The sequence below is a fragment of the Carcharodon carcharias genome, chromosome 6 (genome assembly GCF_017639515.1).
Source record: "Carcharodon carcharias isolate sCarCar2 chromosome 6, sCarCar2.pri, whole genome shotgun sequence".
NCBI classification, from domain to species: domain Eukaryota; kingdom Metazoa; phylum Chordata; class Chondrichthyes; order Lamniformes; family Lamnidae; genus Carcharodon; species Carcharodon carcharias.
The window spans coordinates 186,627,255-186,645,416 of record NC_054472.1 but is presented as its reverse complement, the minus strand read 5'-3'; the positions used below and the strand labels follow the sequence as shown (position 1 = coordinate 186,645,416).

The window sequence follows — 18,162 nt, the reverse complement described above, 5'->3', positions numbered from 1 at the left end:
GTAGATGGTACACACTGCTGCTACTGTGCGTTGGTGGTGGAGAGAGTGAATGTTTGTGCATGTGCCGACAATCAAGCGGGGCTGCTTTGTCCTGGACGGTGTCAAGTTTCTTGATTATTGTGGGAGCTGCGCTCATCCAGGCAAGTGGAGAGTATTCCATCACACTCCTGACTTGTGCCTTGTAGATGGTGGACAGGCTTTGGGGAATCAGGAGGTGAGTTACTCATTGCGAGATTCCTAGCCTCGGATCTGCTCTTGTAGCCACACTGGCTAGTCCAGTTCAGTTTCTGGATAGCTCTTTCAAAGAGCTGGTACAGCCACAGTGGGCCAAATGGCCTCCTTCTGTGCTGTTTTGTATTAAGGTTCTATGAAAGATCTTGGGATTAGAGCTGCTGGATTATACTGATGTTAGTGGAAGACCCTCAGTCATCTCAGCTGCAAGCCGCTAGCTTTGCCTTATATGAAATAAGGATCTGATTAGTTTTAGACGGCACCTCTATACAATATTCTTCCAATGAAGATAGCAAGAATATTTTTATCACCCTGGTCTCGCATCTTGCATTTACTAATCTGTTCATTGTTTTCTTATTATTTCCAATCAAAACCCAGAACTGGAAGTTTCAAATCTATCCATGGTCTCATCTCTCCCTGTCTCCGTAATCCCTCCCAGCCCCATAACCCTCTCTGATCTTCACGCTCATCCAATTCTAACCTCTTATGGCATCCTTGATTTTCAGCGTTCTCCCATTGGTGACAATGTCTTCAGCTACCTCGGTCCTAACTTCTGGAATTCCCTCCCTAAACCTCCCCACTCTTCTACTCTTCAAGATGCTCCTTATAAAACCACCTCTTTGACCAAACCTTTGATCACCAGTCCTAGCATCTGCCTATGTAGCTCAGTTTCAATTTTGTCTTGATAACACTCCTGTGAAGCCCTTTGTCATGTTTTACTACGTTAAAGGTGCTATGCAGATGCAATCTGTTGTTGCTTAAAGGGCTAACGTCATACAGACAATCTGAAGTGCTGTAAGAAAGGGCCATTCATTCAATTAATCCAGTTCTGCAATTTGATCAATTATGAACTCCACCCAATAAAAAAGTTTGTTCCTGCCCCCAAGGCATTGTGGCACAAAGCTCCAGTATACACAGCCGATACTGCCCATCGACTAGACATTCTACAGAGAAATATTCCTTGTACATTGCATCTCCTGACTGCAGCCCAAGAGCCTGCCCTCTGACTCTGCTGAACTCTTAAGATCACAAGAAGTAGGAGCAAGAGTAGGCCATTCGGCCCATTGAGCCTGCTCTGCCATTCAGAAAGATCACGGCTGATCTGGTTGTGTTCTCAAATCCATTTTCCTGTACTTTTCCCAATAATCCTTTGGTTCCCTTGACTATCAAAAACCTGTCTCACTCGGCCTTGGACAAATATCCAATGACCCAGCCCTAGCCTCCACTGTTCTCTGGGAGACCCTCTGAGAGAAGAAATTCCTCCTCATCTCCATCTTAAATAGGAGACCCCTAATTTTTAAGCCCTGACACCCCCTAGTCCCAGATTGCCCCACAAGAGGAGACTTCCTCTCAGCATCTACCCTGTCAATCCCCCTCAGAATTGGGTCTGTCTCCATAAGATCACCTCTCATTCTTCTAAACTCCAGTGGGTACAGGCCCAACCTGCTCAACCTTTCCTCATAAAGACTAACTCCTCATCCCAGGAATCAATCCAGTGAGCCTTCTCTGAACTGCTTCCGAAGCAAGTATATCCCTCCCTTAGTAAGGGGATCAAGTCTGTACACAGCACCCTAGGTGTGGTCTCCCCAATACCCTGTACAATTGTAACAAGAACAAAAACAGAAAATGCTGGAAAAATTCAGCAGGTCTAACAGCATCTGTGGAGAGAAAAGCAGAGTTAACGTTTCGAGTCCGTATGACGCTTCTCTTTAGCTCTGAAGAAGAGTCATATGGACTCGAAACGTTAACTCTGTTTCTCTCTCCACAGATGCTAGTGGACCCTGCTGAGTTTTTCCAGTATTTTCTGTTTTTGTTTCAGATTTCCAGCAGTGTTTTGCTTTTATCCAGTTGTAGCAAGACTTCCCTACTTTCATACTCCATCCCCATTGCTACACCACAGGGACTACAGGCAACTCACCACCGCCTCCTCAAGGGCAACCAAGGATGGGCAATAAATGCTGGCCCAGCCAACAAAGCCCACATCCCATGAATGAATTTTTTAAAAAAACAATTGCCTTCCTAACAACTTGCTGCACCTGCATGCTAATGTTTTGTGATTCGTGTACGAGGAGACCCAGGTCTCCCTGTACCAGGACAATTCTGCTAGCTCTCTCCAGGTGTGTGGCTTGGAGGGGAACTTCCAGCTGGTGGTGTTACCATGTGTCTGCTGCCCTTGTCCTTCTAAGTGGTAGAGGTCATGGGGTTTGGCAGGTGCTTGTAGACTGCACATGCTGCTGCCAGTGTGCAAAAAACTACTTCATTCGCTGCAAAGCCTTTTCAGACATTCTGAGCTCATCAAAGATGCCCCAGAAATGAAAGTCCTTTCCTTCTCCTTCAAATTCAAATCACGAGCTACATGAGGAGATATTAGGACAGGAAACTTTTAAGGAGTGTCTTGATGGAAGAGAAAGAGGTAGAGAGAAAGAGAGGCTTAGGGAGGAAATTGCAGAGCTTAGGCCCCAGGCAGCTGAAGGCACAGCCGACAAATGGTGAAGTGATGGAAATTGGGGATGCTCAAGATGCCAGAAGTGTGGGGCTGGAGAAGGTTATAGAGTTAGGGAGGGTCAAAGAATAAAAAATCAGCAGCTCTTTCATTCCACCCGACCCTGGGGGGGACTTCAGTCTACTAAACTAATTTTGCCTTCAGTCATAGGTGCTGCAGCTTTCCCTAATAGTTCTGTTAATAAAGAAACCTTTCCAATCTGTACAGACAAAGGGTGCACGTTCGATCTCCGGTCTATGTAGAAAAGGATGTTGTAGATTCAGGCTGGGGAAAACAACAGCCAGGATTCTTTCCCCAGTTAGCATTCCATGACCCATCTTTCCTCTGCCTTTCAAGATTTATGTCATGACTTCAGGTGGTCACAATGTCCACCGTTTGGCAGAAGCAAAATACGAAGGACGTTGGAAGTCTGAAATAAGAACAAAAAAAAATGCTGGAAAAGTTCAACAGGTAAGGCACCAACTATGGAGAGTTAACGTTTCAGGTCAATGATCTTTCATTGGAACTGTGGCTGTACCTACACCACATAGACTGCAGCGGTTCAAGTAGGCGGCTCACCACCACCTTCTCAAGGGGCAATTAGGGATGGGAAATAAATGCTGGCCTTGCCAGTGATGCTCACACCCCGTGACAGGCTAACAAAACAGGCTTTAAAAGAGGTAAAGGCAGAGATTACAGATGAATTGGTTTTGATCTCCAGAACTCCTTAGATTCTTAGAACAGTTCCCAAGGTTAGGGGTGTAGCAAAGATAGCCCTGCTGGTGAAGAATGGAGTAAGAGAGAAAACAAGAAATCTATAAGCCCAGTTCTGATGAAGGATCATTGACCTCAATTGTTAACTCTGTTTCTCTCCACAGATGCTGCCTGACCTACTGAGGTTCTCCAGCACTTTTTGTCCTACCATTTGACAGGCTGATGCACCTGGGTCTGACCAGGCCTTCTAGACATCTGAAATATGTCAGGCTCCTGTGAGGCTGGGAATGCAGCATCTCTGAGCTCTGGAAATGTCTGATGAAGGAGAGGGAGAGCGGGGTAGGGGGTGGTGGTGGTTGTGGGTGTGGGTGGGGGCTGGGGAAGGAGGAGAAGGTGAGCTGTGCAGAGGCTCCACCCCTCTCAAGGGCCAGACGTAAACTCCAGTTTTAAGCCATGACCTGATTTGTATTTCTGCCCCTTTTGAGTAGTCTGCCACCAGAGTCCTGGCAAGGGTGGGTGAGCAAGACTGAGGAATAGTGTCCCTGAGGGACAGGGTGTGTGGTAATCTGAGGCGTAATACACCTTTAAGAGACTGTGAGCAGATTGACCATGTGACTGTAAGACCCAATAGCTGTGTAGCACGGGCAACAATGTGAATGTTAGTCTAGAGTCGGGTCTGGTTGGAGAAGCATACATCATGTTAGTGCTCTGTTTGTTGTGTAAATAAATAGCATATGCTTCATTGCATATTGGTCTCTGCATCTACCGTATGTTGTAATTGACTCGCTGGCCAACAGATAAGTGTGTAACTGGTTCACGAGCGAAGCAACCCCGTAGTAGACCATAACAACTGGCGATGTTAACAATTTGGTCATATTGAATTTGTTGACCAATGGCTGGTCAGATTATATTGAACTCCTCACGTTTTTGGCCGATGACATATCGGGGGAGGAGAAGAGGCGAGCGGTCCTCTTATGGAAATGTGGCAGTAAAACGTGTGGCCTAATTCGTAGTTAACCAGTTAATGCACCAAGGAAAGCTGTGAAAACTCAACTGAAGTGAATCAGCCATGCCTTGCAGGCCAAATGTAAGTGCAGCCCTCACCATAGTCATCAAAGTTATCTCCCTCCAATGTGCCACAATTTGGTCATATTGAATTGTTTGATCAGACCACCAATGGCTGGTCAGATTATATTGAACTCCTCACGTTTTACTTTTTGGCCAACGACATATCGGGGGAGGAGAAGAGGCGAGCGGTCCTCTTATGGAAATGTGGCAGTAAAACATGCGACCTAATTCGTAGTCTAACAGCACCCAGCACCCCAGATTCCAAGGATTTTGATGAGTTGGTGAATCTTGTGAAAAGCCACTTTCAGCCGAAACCCTCGGTAACAATGCAGCATTTTAAATTCAATTCGAGGTGTCGCGCCCCTGGAGAGACAATTGCTTGCTATGTAGCAGCCTTAAAACAACTGACAGAGCACTGTGAGTTTGGGATGTCAATTAATAACACATTAAGAGACACATTAACACGTGAGAGTGTGGGACTCACGAAGACGTCATTCAAAAAAGGTTGTTGTCAGAAACGAATTTAGACTTCAGCAAGGCGCTGGAGTTGGCGCCGGCAATGGAGAGCACAGTCAGGGGCTCAGAAGCAATCGAGAGAGCACAAAGTGGAGCCGTACTCCATGTCGGGAGGGGGATATCGGTTAGAAATGACGCGGAAGTGGAACTGAGGATTATCAGAACAGCCATGATCTCATTGAATGGCGGGGCAGGCTCGATGGGCCGAATGGCCTACTTCTTCTCCTATGTCTCATGGTCTTATGGCAAACCAGGTGCTTCCGTTATCTTACATTCAAAGGATTTCAGTCCCCAAACTATAAGAGTAATACTCCGAATACATATCAATCATGGAATTAGGCATTTCACAACAGTGCCAATTGTATACAGAAATCTCTCAAACTTGGAATTAAGATGCTGGATATTAAATTGACTTTCAAGGGACTGGAGAGTTTTCGAAGGATGAAATCAGCAGAAAGTCATTCCCTTTGTTTGATCTTATCAGTTCAATTGTGCGTGACAGCTACGACAATTTTCCATTATCTTTACTGCTGAGAATGAAATTGGTTGACTGGAAAACAACTTTTCACTACAAGATTCCAGTTTTCTTCCCCTTACATTTCTCAGTTTGAAGAAATTAACCCTTTCTCGTCACCTCTCTTTTCTCCTTTAAGACGCTCCCTAAAACCCACCCCATCATTTGCCCCGGTATCTCCTGGTATGGCTCAGAGTCATGTCTGATAACGTTCCAGTGAATCGCCTTGCGATTCTCCAATACATTAAAGGTGCTATATAAATGTAACTGTTATTGCTGAAATAATGGGGAAATACAGTTTCCAACGTCTTCAAACAACGATGGGGGATGTAGTCCACGAGCACCCCTCTCACCTGGTACTGAATATCCAGAGAATTAAAACAGGGGCCTAGAAATTTAGGCCATGCTGCAGCCATATTTTGGGTCTATGAAGCCTCCAGTCAGGAAGCGTATACTCACTATGCCAGGAATTTGTCAGCTGTCATATTGATGGAGGCAAAAAAAATTCCTCTGTGTCAGAAGGTTGAGGGTTCAAGCCTCTCCGGGTAACCGAAATCATTCCACTTTCCTCAGATTCATCGGGGTAAACTGCTCCCAACTATTTCAAAAATCAAACCAACAGGCTGAAACTTGCGAGAAGCAGCAGTTTGGAATTAATTGTTGAAGAGGTAAAGCATAGCTTTTAAATCTGTCAAGTCGCAAATTGGCTGTGGCTGGAGACAGAGAGGGGGGAGATATTTATTGACGTGGGACCACAGAGCAGGGAATCCAGCCAGCAAATATTTAAATATGTTTGCGACTGCCGTTGAACCAGATTTTCAGACGATCAGACTGGCATCATAAGTATTCACATCTGCAATGGAACCAGCTGTTTACTTGTGCAAGGTCCCATTCATAATATTTCCTCCCTCTCTCTCTCTCTCTGCAAGTCTCTCTCACTCTCTCTGAGGAGGTGTAGCTAATGCAAGGCTAACTGGATGCCAAAGTCCTTATGTTATTGTTATGGCCACTTTTCGAATGCTGTGCAGTTACTGCAGGGTGAGGAGAAGAATTTGCAGTTGTTAGTTTTCACACAGCAGATTATGGGAAAGATTGATACAGATTTACAACGGAAGCCAATTGACTCTACTGTGCCAAAATCACTTTGGTCTCTGTATCACTGTTGCATGCAAATGACTCGAGTGAGAACAATGGCCTGAGGCAGCATCTCGTCCCACTACAGTAAAATTATTGATTAATTCAAAGTTCAGATACAGATCTTAAAATATTTGGCAGCGGAGTTCATGTAATCCAAAAGAAAAATAAGTGGAAGTATTATTCTGTGCACCATAGTATTGAAACAATGAGGTTAGAAACTGTAGTAATTAATTAATTACACAGCATTGGAGCACAGACAGCACTTTCAGATCTTTATCAGATGGCTCATATTTTGTTCTGGTCTTTGGTACCGTTGTTGATTGGTGTCCAAGTGCATTGCAGTAATAAAGTGGTTCTCACTCCACTAAATCGCAAAGTATTTAAAAATCCAGCAAAGCAAACAGGTAAGAATGTGAAATGATGCTCAGTACTCATGTGTAATACCCATTGCTTATTCCAGCACCATTACCATAAAGCATTCACCCCCTTGACCACCGACACACAGTGGCAGCGCAAGGACACAAGAACACAACAGTTAGGAGCTGGAGTAGTCCATTCGGCCCCTCCAGCATGCTCTACCTTTCGAAAAGATCATGGCTGATCTGTTTGTGGCCTTTATTCCACGCTTGGACTGGGAGTAGTTCAACTGGAACCAGTTCCAATTCCCATTCAAATTTGGACCAGCTACAACAGATTTTCTCACAAGGGGTGTTTCCCCGCCCCCTCTCCCACCCCCCCAACCCCCCCCAAGCCCCCCACCCCCCGCCCCCCCCCGGCTTGGCTCCCTTGTTGATTAAAAATCTGTCTAACTTTGCCTTGAACATATTCAGTGACCCAGCCTCCATTGTTTTCTGTGGGAGAGAATTCCACAGGATAACAACCCTCTGAGAGAAAAAAAAATTCCTCATCTTTGTCTTAGATGGGAGATTCCTTCTTTATAAACTGTGTCCCTTAGTTCTAATGTCTCCCACAATGGGAAACAGCCTCTCAATATCCACCCTGAGATCCCCTCAGGATTTTATATGTTTCAATAAGATCACTCTCATTCTTCTAAACCCCAATGAGTGTAAGACCAATCTGTTCAACCTTTCCTCATTAAGATAATCCCTTCATCCCAGGAATCAGTCAAGTGAAACTTCTTTAACTGCTTCTAATGCAATTATGTTCTCTCTTAAGTAAGGACACTAAAACTGTACCCAAATGCAGCCTGGCTAAAGCCTTTTACAACTGTAGCAACATTTTCATACTTTTATACTTGATCCCCTTGCAATAAATGGCAACATTCCATTTGCCTTCCTAATCACTTGCTGTACTTGCATACCAACTTATTGTGATTCATGTACCAGGACACCCAGATCCCTCTGTACCGCAGAGTTCTGCAATCTCCCATCATTTAAACAATATGCGGCTTTTCTGTTCTTCCTGCCAAAGTGGACAAGTTCACATTTACCCACATTATAGCCCATCTACCAAATTTTTGCCGATCCAATTAACCTGTCTATATCCCTTTGCAGACTCCTCAAGTCCCCTTGACAACCTGCTCTCCTACATATCTTTGTGTGATAAGCATACATTTGGTCCCTTGATCCAAGTCATTGTTACAGGTAGTTGAGGCCCCAGCACTGATCCCTGTGACACCCCACTTGTTACATCTTGCTAACCCAAAAATGACCCAATTACCCTTACATCTCTGCATCTTGTTAGCTAACCAATTCTCTATTCATCAAATATGTTACCCCCTACACCATGAGCTCTTACTTTGTGCATTAACCTTTGATGTGTCACCTTGTTGGATGCCTTTTGAAAATCCACATACATCACATCTACAGGTTCCCCTTTATCCACAGTGCTTGTTATTTCCTCAAAGAATACTAATAAATTTGTCAAACACAATTTCCATTTCACAAAACCATTTTGACTCTGCCTGATTGTAATATGATTTTCTTATTATCCTGCAATTGGCTCCTTAATAATGGATTCTAGCATTCTCCCTATGGCAGACGTTAGACTAACTGGCCTATAGTTTCCTACTCTGTCTCTACCTTTTCTTGAATAGATGTGTTACATTAATTATTTTTCAATCTGCTGGACCTTTCCAGAATCTTGGGAATTTTGGAAGATCACAACCAATGCATCTACTATCTCTTCAGCCACTTCTTTTAGGACCTCAGCATGAAAGCCACCAGTCAACCTTTTGTTCGAATAGTTTCTCCAGTACCTTTTCTCTAGTGATTGCAATTGTTTAAAGTCATCCCTCCCAAGCCTCTTGATTTTCAAGTATTCTCGGTATGTTTTCTGTGTATTTTTCAGTGAAGGCTGACACAAAATATCTGTTCAACGCTTCCACAATTTCTGTGTTTCTCAATATTCATTCCCCAGTCCCACTCGGTAAGGGACAAACACTCACTTTAGTTATTCTTCTCCTTTTTAAATACTCGTAGAGACTCTTACTATCAGAAACTCACCAAGGCTCCTTCGGCAGCACCTTCAAAACCCGTGACCTCTACTACTGAGAAGTACAAGGACAGCAGACACATGGGAACACCTCCACCTGTAAGTTCCCCTCAAGCCACTTACATCCTGACGTGGAACAATGTTATTCTGTCAGAAATTGGGGGTTTTATAAGCAAATATTTTTTGGGTTTTATATAATTAGCTAAACAGTTTTGATTCTCTCTCTGGACAGAGGATTTCTAAACACTTTGACCTCTAAACAGTCTTAGTTCAGGCTGCCATGTTGACATTACTGAACTGATAGAATGGCATCTTGTGCACCCCCTTATCCATGTAAGTGTTTAGAAAGGGCCAGGATATGACCCTCAGCAGGATGTAAACTAAAAAGCTGGCCTCGAGCAGGGTAGCACACAATGTGGGTGGTAATCACTCTGATTTTTGGAGTGCCTGTCCTGTATCCATTGGGCAGAATAGTTAGATGATTGACACTGCATAAGCTACCAGCCCCCTAAAAAGGGTATATGGATTGGTGTCGTACTGGTGATAGGGGGCTGAGGTGCTGGTGAGGTGGCAATGCTGGCTGGGCAGCTGCCTTCTTCAGATGGAAGATGGACCAGAGGAAGAGGAGGAAACTTGAGCGATTGAGGGAAGAGTTTCCTAACCCTTCGACTAGAGAGCGGAATGCTGTTATCACAAGCTGTTACCAGTTGAATACTTTATCTGTCTAATTAGTTAATGTATCATATCTAAACTGTTGTTTCTTAATAAACTTAATAAACCATCTCAAAATTACTTTTGACTACTTGTCGGCCTATTTAGGTATCTGGGCCTCTCGAGCCCAGTAAATCTTACAATTACTTCACTGTCACTGGGTCAAAATCCTGGAACTCAATCCCTAACAGCTCTGTGGGTGTCCCTACACCACATGGACAGCAGTGGCTCAAGAATGTGGCTCATCGCCGCCTTCTCAAGGGCAGTTAGGGGCTTGACGGGGTAGATGTTGAGAAGATGTTTCCACTAGTGGGGGAATCTTAAACTGGGGGACAAAGTTTCAGAATAAGGGGACGCTCATTTAAAACTGAGATGCGAAGGAATTTCTTCTCTGAGGATAGTGAATGTTTGAAATTCTCTACCCCAGAAACTTGTGGAGGCTGGATCACTGAAAGTATTTAAAGAGGAGGTAGATAGATTTTTGAAATATCGGGTAGTTGAGGGCTGTGAGGAATTGGAACGAAAGAGGTGTTGAGTCCTGGGGCAGATCAACCATGATCTTATTGAATGGCAGGGCCGGCTTGAGGGGCCGAGTGGCCTACTCTTGCTCCTAGTTCTTATGTTCTTATGCTCTTAATTGGACCTTGCCAGTGAAGCTGTCATACTAAGGACGAATTGAAAAAAAAATGATACTCTAGTCCTGTGCAGACAGAGTGCTGCACTGCCTGGGATGGCATCTTTCGGATGAGACATGAAACTGAGGGGGGCTTTTCTCTCAGGTGGATGTAAACGATCCCATGGCACTATTTTGAAGAAGATCAGGGGAGCACTCCCCAGTATCCGGCCTAATATTTATGACCAACACCATAAAAAAAAACCAAGAGGGCTGGATTTTCACAGAGTTTGGCCGACTCGAGAGGCCTTTCAAAATGGCAGCAGAACCCAAATCTGTGATTTCCAGCCCCATTCCCAGTGCCGACAATGTTTGCTGGCATAAGATAAGGGTGTGGGTGACAAACCTGCACCCTGCACTCCTGGTCTGACTGGTTCAAATGGAGGGTAGGTATCTCATACCTCTCCATAGTTTTCGGGGAGTCCGGCCAGCTTCTTCAGGACACGTGGTTCCTCAGAGGAGTTGTGAACCACAGCTTGGATTCGATGACCTTTTGAAAGGTATGTTTAAAGAGTCTTACCTCTCATGCCCCTTCCACACCCTCCTTGACACCACCATGCCCTCCACTTCACTTCCATGACCCCGTGCCCCTTCGCTGGCCTCCCTGCATCCTCCATGCCCAGTCACCCAGTGTGCACTATAGTAACCGTATCAACAGAAACAGTTGGCCAGGCATCTGTTTCACCAGATGGCCTCATTATGAATACTTGTCTGAGCTCTAAGACACAGTAATGGTCTCAGCTCAGGAGGGGTCTGTTTTCCCAGGCTAAAGTGGAGCGGCTGCTTAGATGGATTGACATCTTAATGAGGTTATAATAAATTATTCTTTCTTTAACCTGTTTTTCCCAATATCTGTATGTTTATTTGGACAAGATTAAGAGATATGAAGTAAGGTAAAGCTTCTGTTACTGACATTTTAATGGCCCTGTCTGATTGACCCTCTTCTGGGTTTTAAGAGCAGCAACTTGTTTTCAAAAGAAGATTTCTGAAGAGAGTTTTTTTTAAGCCCATTTCAAGATTTGCCACTTTTATTACGTGGCTCATTGGTTCTATAGTGCTTGCTGAGTGAGTGGGCATGGAGAATGCAGGAGGGCCATAGAAGACGCATAGGGAAATGGGGGTGGCCTGGGGAGCGGTTGTGTGCTTGAGGGGTTTGGCGGGGGTGAGGTGGTGTGAGGGGTGAGGGGTGAGGGTTTGAGGGCCTAATTGCCTTTAAGGCAGCCGGGATGAAGTCCCAGAGGACTGAGGCTTGTCTTTAACCTGCCCACGTCGTCACTCAGCTGCCAAGGTGGCTGCATCTGGACTGCTTCCTGCATGTCGGACTCGATTCTACCCCGACATCCCCGGAGTGAAAATAATGCACCAATTATCTGGAGACGGGTCTGCCGAATCAGGAAATTTCCTTGATGGAGGTTATCTGTTTATTATCACGTTGCTGTTTGTGGGATCTTGCTGTGCACACGTTGGCTACCACATTTCCTATATTATGTCATAAAAGCCAATTACAGCCATGAATTACTTACTTGTTTCATACCTTCGCTATTTCTCCTGTCTCCATGTGCAAGTCCCCTTTTATTTATATCCCTAATTGGCCCTACTCTTTATTTTCACCACCCTTTTATTGTCTATATGCTTATTGTCATAAAATTACAGCCATGAATTACTTACCAGCATATTGAACATTTTAAGGAAGGTGTGGGTCTTTGTTTTTGAATAAATACAGGCAAGGGCACTGAGTAAAAGATGGCTGATAATGTAAAGTGACCACTTTCTGGAGAATTCCTATGTGGATTATACTGACCGACCTGTCCTGAGAGAACATGGAATGTTGCACCTGAAAATATGCCATGGCCTTCTTCAAGCAGAGAGAATTAAAAAGGAGATAGGAAAGATGCAAAGGACTGAACTTTAATCTCCTGCAGTTGCAGAGACAATAGACTGATTACCATGTCTCTGCAGACATCTAAAATCCACCTCCTATTGATTCATATCTCAGAATGTGTAAAATGGTCGGAGATCAAAGAAAACAGACTCTGGGCGCAAGACATGTTTCTTTTTCCCCTTACATGAATACAGGTTGATTAGGTTTAAAAGCCAACTGCAGAGCAGTGTAGAGTGTGCTGGTGCACTGTGCAAGAAGGAGACCAATTAGTTACCCGTGCAATTACAGGCAAAGTCTCTCTCTCTGTCGCTGAAGGTGTAGAATCCACAATCAAAAAAGAAATAGGACAGCACCTTAAGATAATCTGCAGAACCAAGTGTCTCCAAGCCCACTGCAAAATTGCCAAAGTCAGCTCTACCAGGATCACCCTACTTAACGGCCACAATGTTTCACCATCTATGCCTCACGGACAAGCCAAAGGCTGATTTGTATATATTTCCAACTTTTATTTGTACTTTTAACTTCTCATTTCTGATCTGTGTGTGTGTGTGTGTGTGTGTGTGTGTGTGTGTGTGTGGGGCGTTTTTTTTATTATTTTTCTCGGGTTTCTCGTAACTAATAAACTTACCCTTTCTTTGACTCAAGAAAGCCTGGTTAAATTGGCTCCTCATGAAACATGAATGTATTTGGACTGGAAAAAGCTATCCACGGGGAAAGGGATCCCCCTTAAATTAACCTTGCTGCAACCAACCGAGGGGGTTGAATAAAGAAGGGGAGCCAGCTCATTCCTCCTCACCCAGGAACAGAACAAAATTGGGGATGTTAACAAATTGGGGCACATCACCCGGCGACTGGTCATAACAATTATGACAGTGACTATACTTCAAAAAAACACTTCATTGACTGGAAAGTACTTTGGGGCATTCCATGGCCGTGAAAGGTGCTACAGAAATGCAAGTCCTTCTTTTGTACCTAACAGCATTGAGGAAGAATAACTGCCACAAAGACTTCAGCGGCTCAAGAGGCCCAGCTAATGCCATCTATATTCCAAGAATGGATGTTTAATAATTAGTGTTTTTCCCAATGGAAAACTCCATCTTGCTTGTGTTAGTGAATCATCTCCACTTGGAACAGTTCCACAATGTGTTAGATCTACAATTACTCTACATTGGGCCCACCTGCATTCGAGGGCAGGTTACAGGCTTTAGCTTTGGCCTAGAAACTTTTTTATTCTGTTATGGGTTGTGGTGTCGCTGGCAAAGCCAGCATTTGTTGCCCATCCCTAATTGCCCTTGTTCAGAGGGCAGTTAAGAGTCAAACACATTGCTGTGGGGTCTGGAGTCACATGTAGGCCAGACTAGGTAAGGTCAGCAGATTTCCTTCCCTAAAGGACATTAGTGAACCAGATGGGTTTTTACAACAATCAATAATGGTTGCCATGGCCACCATTAACTGAGGCTAGCTTTCAATTCCCAAATTTAAATTCCACCAGCGGCTGTGGTGGGATCTGAACCCGTGTCCACCAGAGTAATAGGCTGGGCCTCTGGCTTACTAGGTCTAATGACATTGCCACCGCGCCACCATCTCCTCTGTCTTTTCCCTGGAGTCACCAGAAATTAAATCTTCAGAACACTGCTGCAAACAAAACCCAGGAGAAATACCATAGACAAATCTACGTGCTTTCTCTCAGTTCACGTTGAACTAGGATCTGGCGCTGACTGTGCGGCCCCTTAAGCCTGCTCCGCTATTCGATACGAGGGGAGATCTGGATAAGGCTTATTGGGTGGATAGACTAAAATGTAAGTGGGAAACATTTCTTTGAACAATTAGTAGTTGTAGAAAGATATTGGAGATGAAGGATGGAGGTGCGGGTGAAAAAAGGCTTAACTGGACTTGGCGATTGGAGGCAGGAAGTCATGTGTTGGAGCCTCCACCCATACGTCCAACCAGAGATGACTTTAAATCAGAGGTGGACCTGCAGGGTGAGGGGCATGAAGGTTGAGCTGTGTTGAATGGAAAAGAGATGTGATTCTAGAGGGTCTGGCCATTAAAAGGAAATGCTTTTTTTATTTATTGGATGTGGGTGTCACTGGCTAGTGCCGGCATTTATTGCCCATGTTTGAAGGGCATTTAAGAGTCAGCCACATTGTGGGTGGGTCTGGAGTCACATGTAGGCTAGAACAGGTAAGAATACCAGCCTCCGCATTCAAAGGATCATCCTCCGCCATTTCCGCCAACTCCAGCATGATGCCACCACCAAACACACCTTCCCTTCACCCCCACTGTCGGCATTCCGTAGGGATCGTTCCCTCCGGGACACCCTGGTCCACTCCTCCATCACCCGCTACTCCTCAACCCCCTCCTATGGCACCTCCCCATGACCATGCAAAAGATGCAACACCTGCCCCTTCACTTCCTCTCTCCTCACTGTTCAACGGCCCAAACACTCCTTTCAAGTGAAGCAACATTTCACTTGCATTTCCCCCAACTTAGTCTTCTGCATTCGTTGCTCCCAATGCGGTTTCCTCTACATTGGAGAGACCAAACGTAAACTGGGCGACCGCTTTGCAGAACACCTGTGGTCTGTCCGCAAGAATGACCCAAACCTCCCTGTCGCTTGCCATTTCAACACCCCACCCTGTTCTCTTGCCCACATGTCTGTTCTTGGCTTGCTGAATTGTTCCAGTGAAGCCCAACGCAAACTGGAGGAACAGCACCTCATCTTCCGAATAGGCACTTTTCAGCCTTCCGGACTGAATATTGAATTCAACAACTTTAGGTCTTGACCTCCCTCCTCCATCCCCACCCCCTTTCTGTTTCTTCCCCCTTCCTTTTGTTTTTTTCCAATAAATTATATAGATTTTTCTTTTTCCTTCCTATTTCCATTATTTTTAAATATTTTTAAATCTTTTATGCTCCCCCCACCCCCACTAGAGCTATACCTTGAGTGCCCTACCATCCATTCTTAATTAGCACATTCGTTTAGATAACATCACCAACGCCGACACCTATGTGTTCTTTTGTTCTGCCGTCTGTGACATCTTTTGATGATCTGCTTCTATCACTGCTTTTGCCTACAACCACACCACCCCCCTCCACTTCTCTCCCCTGACCCAACCCACCCCCACCTTAAACCAGCTTATATTTCAACCCAAAAACAGAATTACCTGGAAAAACTCAGCAGGTCTGGCAGCGTATATTTCAACCCTTCCTGGGATTCACCTAGTTCTGTCGAAGGGTCATGAGGACTCGAAATGTCAACTCTTTTCTTCTCCGCCGATGCTGCCAGACCTGCTGAGTTTTTCCAGGTAATTCTGTTTTTGTTAAGGATAGCAGATTTCCTTCCCTAAAGGGGAATTAGTGAACAAGATGGGTCAATTAAGCCAATCAATGATGGCTTCATGGTCATCATCACTGAGACTAGCTTCATATTCCAGATTTATTAACTCAGTTCAAATCCCACCAGCTGCTACGGTGGGATTTGAACCTATATACCCAGGAAATTAGCGTGGGCCTCAGGATTTCTAGCCCAGTGACATTACCACTATGCCACCATCTCCCTCATTAGGGACGGGTAATAAATGCTTGTCTAGCCAGTGATGCTCACAACCCAGGAACAGATAAAAAAATCTCTATCAGCTACCCCTCAGCCTTCTCTTTTGTAGACGAAAGGGCCGCAGCTTGTTCAAATTTTCCTGATAGGGGTGACCTCTCGGTTCTGGTATCATTCTGGTAAATCCTCTACAGGGCCTCTACTTATGGAGCTTGGGATGGTTCTTAGGAGTATGGAGGAGTTCAGTCACAGCCTTAGGCCTTTCATTTCATGCTTAATTGCCTTCAGAAGGTTTACATTACAGTAGCTGAGCTGTCCTGAAAGCTACAGGAGAGATAGCGTGGACCCTCTGACTGGTGAAATGGAGACCTGTTCCAGAGGTGGTTTGAAAGATGCAATACCATGAATTGTCATAGTGTACATGACATGAAAAATGTGCTTTTAATGCAAGATAAGGTTGCGGAGGGGGGGAGGAAGGCTATCTGGTTACCTCCTCGTCATTAACTAGGAGGCTGTCAAGACATCTTTTCGTAGTAAAAATGGAGACAATTCTCATCTGTTTCCAGTTGCCCTCCTGCTCTTGTGCTGGCACATTGTGACCTCGAGCTATACAGAACTCAGAGAGCTGATTGTTATCACTGTAACTCTTGACAGGACGTTTGGAAACACAGTCTCCCCACGGGGTAAGAGAGTGAATGCACAACCCCCACACAACCACCCACCGCCCCCCCAAACTGTTGGGCAACAGAGTGGCCCGAACTACGCAGGGATCATGGGAAAGACAGCGGGCCTGTCTGATCCAATTCAACGTAACAGCGGGTTTCCACAGCTGTACAAGATCTTATGGGGGTCACTCGCTGAAAAAAAGTTTCCAAAAATATAGCCCAAGATATTTGAAACTGTAAGAAAATCTTGATTAATGGGCACTCTTAAAAGTTAGAACCTGAATTTTGTGGCTGTTGACTTAACGCACCTAAACACCCGGTCCTCACAGGGGCTTGGCACAAGTCAGCCCTTTTACCATACGACCATCTTCACTTTGTGAAGAGATTAAATTCCCATGCCTTCCCCTTCAATAAACAATAGAACAATGGCATTTTTAAGACCTATTTCTTCTGGTTTTTTATTCTGTTTCTTCTCTGGATTTATCAGGCTGTAACCTGTCCCATAATGCCACAAATTTAAATGACAGAAGGCTATTCAGACTGTGAGAACTGCTCCTTGCACACGTTGTAATCAGTCTGTTTAAATCAAATTCCGCCCATCCCGTTTACTCCCCCTTCCTTCAACAGCTTTCTCAACAAAATTCAAACTCCAAGCCTTGTTGTTTATGGGAGCTTGCTGTGCACAAATTGACTGTTACGCTTCCGACATTAGAACTACATTAGAAACACATCATTAAGGAAGATAGGAGCAGGAGGAGGTCACTCAGCCCAACAAGCCTGCTCTGCTATTCAATACGATCATGGCTGATCATCCACTTCAATGCCTTATTCTCCACACTATCCCCATATCCCTTTATGTCACTGGTGTTCAGAAATCTGTCAATCTCTGCCCTGCACTTACTCAATGACTCAGCTTCCACAGCCCTCTGGGGTAGAGAATTCCAAAGACTCAACCCTCTGTGTGAAGAAGTTTCTCCTCATCTCAAGCCGAAGTATTTTGAAATTGTGTCCCCTGGTTCTAGACTCCCCAACCAGGGCAAACATCTTACCTGCATCTACCCTGTCTATCCCTTTAAGTATTTTGTAGGTTTCAATGACATCGCCTCTCATACTTCGAAACTCTAGCGAAAAACAGGCCCAGTTTCCCCAATCTCTCTTCATAGCATAGTCCCATCATCCCCAGAACAAGCCTGGTGAACCTTCGTTGCACTCCGTCTATGGCAATAATATCCTTCTTAAGGTAAGGGAACCAAAACTGCACACTGTATTCCAGGTCTAACCAAGGCTGTATAAAATTGAAGCAAGACTTTGCCACTCCTGTACTCAAATCCTCTTGCGATAAAGGCTAACGTATCATAAGCCTTTCTAACTGCTTGCCGCACCTGTATGCTATGTGCTCCATTAGCTGTTAATGTCGGAAGGCTTTGTTCAGTAGGTCTCAAGGAGAGGTTCAGAGGCTTGTAAAATTGAACAGTAGTGTTTATTGATAACACATAACTATATACACAGGGCAAAATTTTTGCCTTAGTGGGTGGGCACACCCCCGACCTGCTTGGGTGTAA

The 18,162-nt window shown here is 44.8% G+C and overlaps 1 protein-coding gene across 2 annotated transcripts in view; it reads right to left on the bottom strand.

Annotated features, from left to right (window-relative positions):
- Positions 1-18,162, bottom strand: part of LOC121279187 (carbohydrate sulfotransferase 9-like) — a 124,003-nt gene that overhangs the window by 41,271 nt on the left and 64,570 nt on the right. The window contains exon 1 of one of the 2 annotated variants that reach the window (XM_041190190.1): positions 5,985-6,061. The exons of the other annotated variant lie outside the window; for it this stretch is intronic. Coding sequence (XP_041046124.1) covers position 5,985 — 1 coding nt within the window. The 5' untranslated portion in view covers positions 5,986-6,061. Of the gene's footprint in view, positions 1-5,984; positions 6,062-18,162 lie in introns of those variants that run through there. 2 annotated transcript variants of the gene reach the window in all.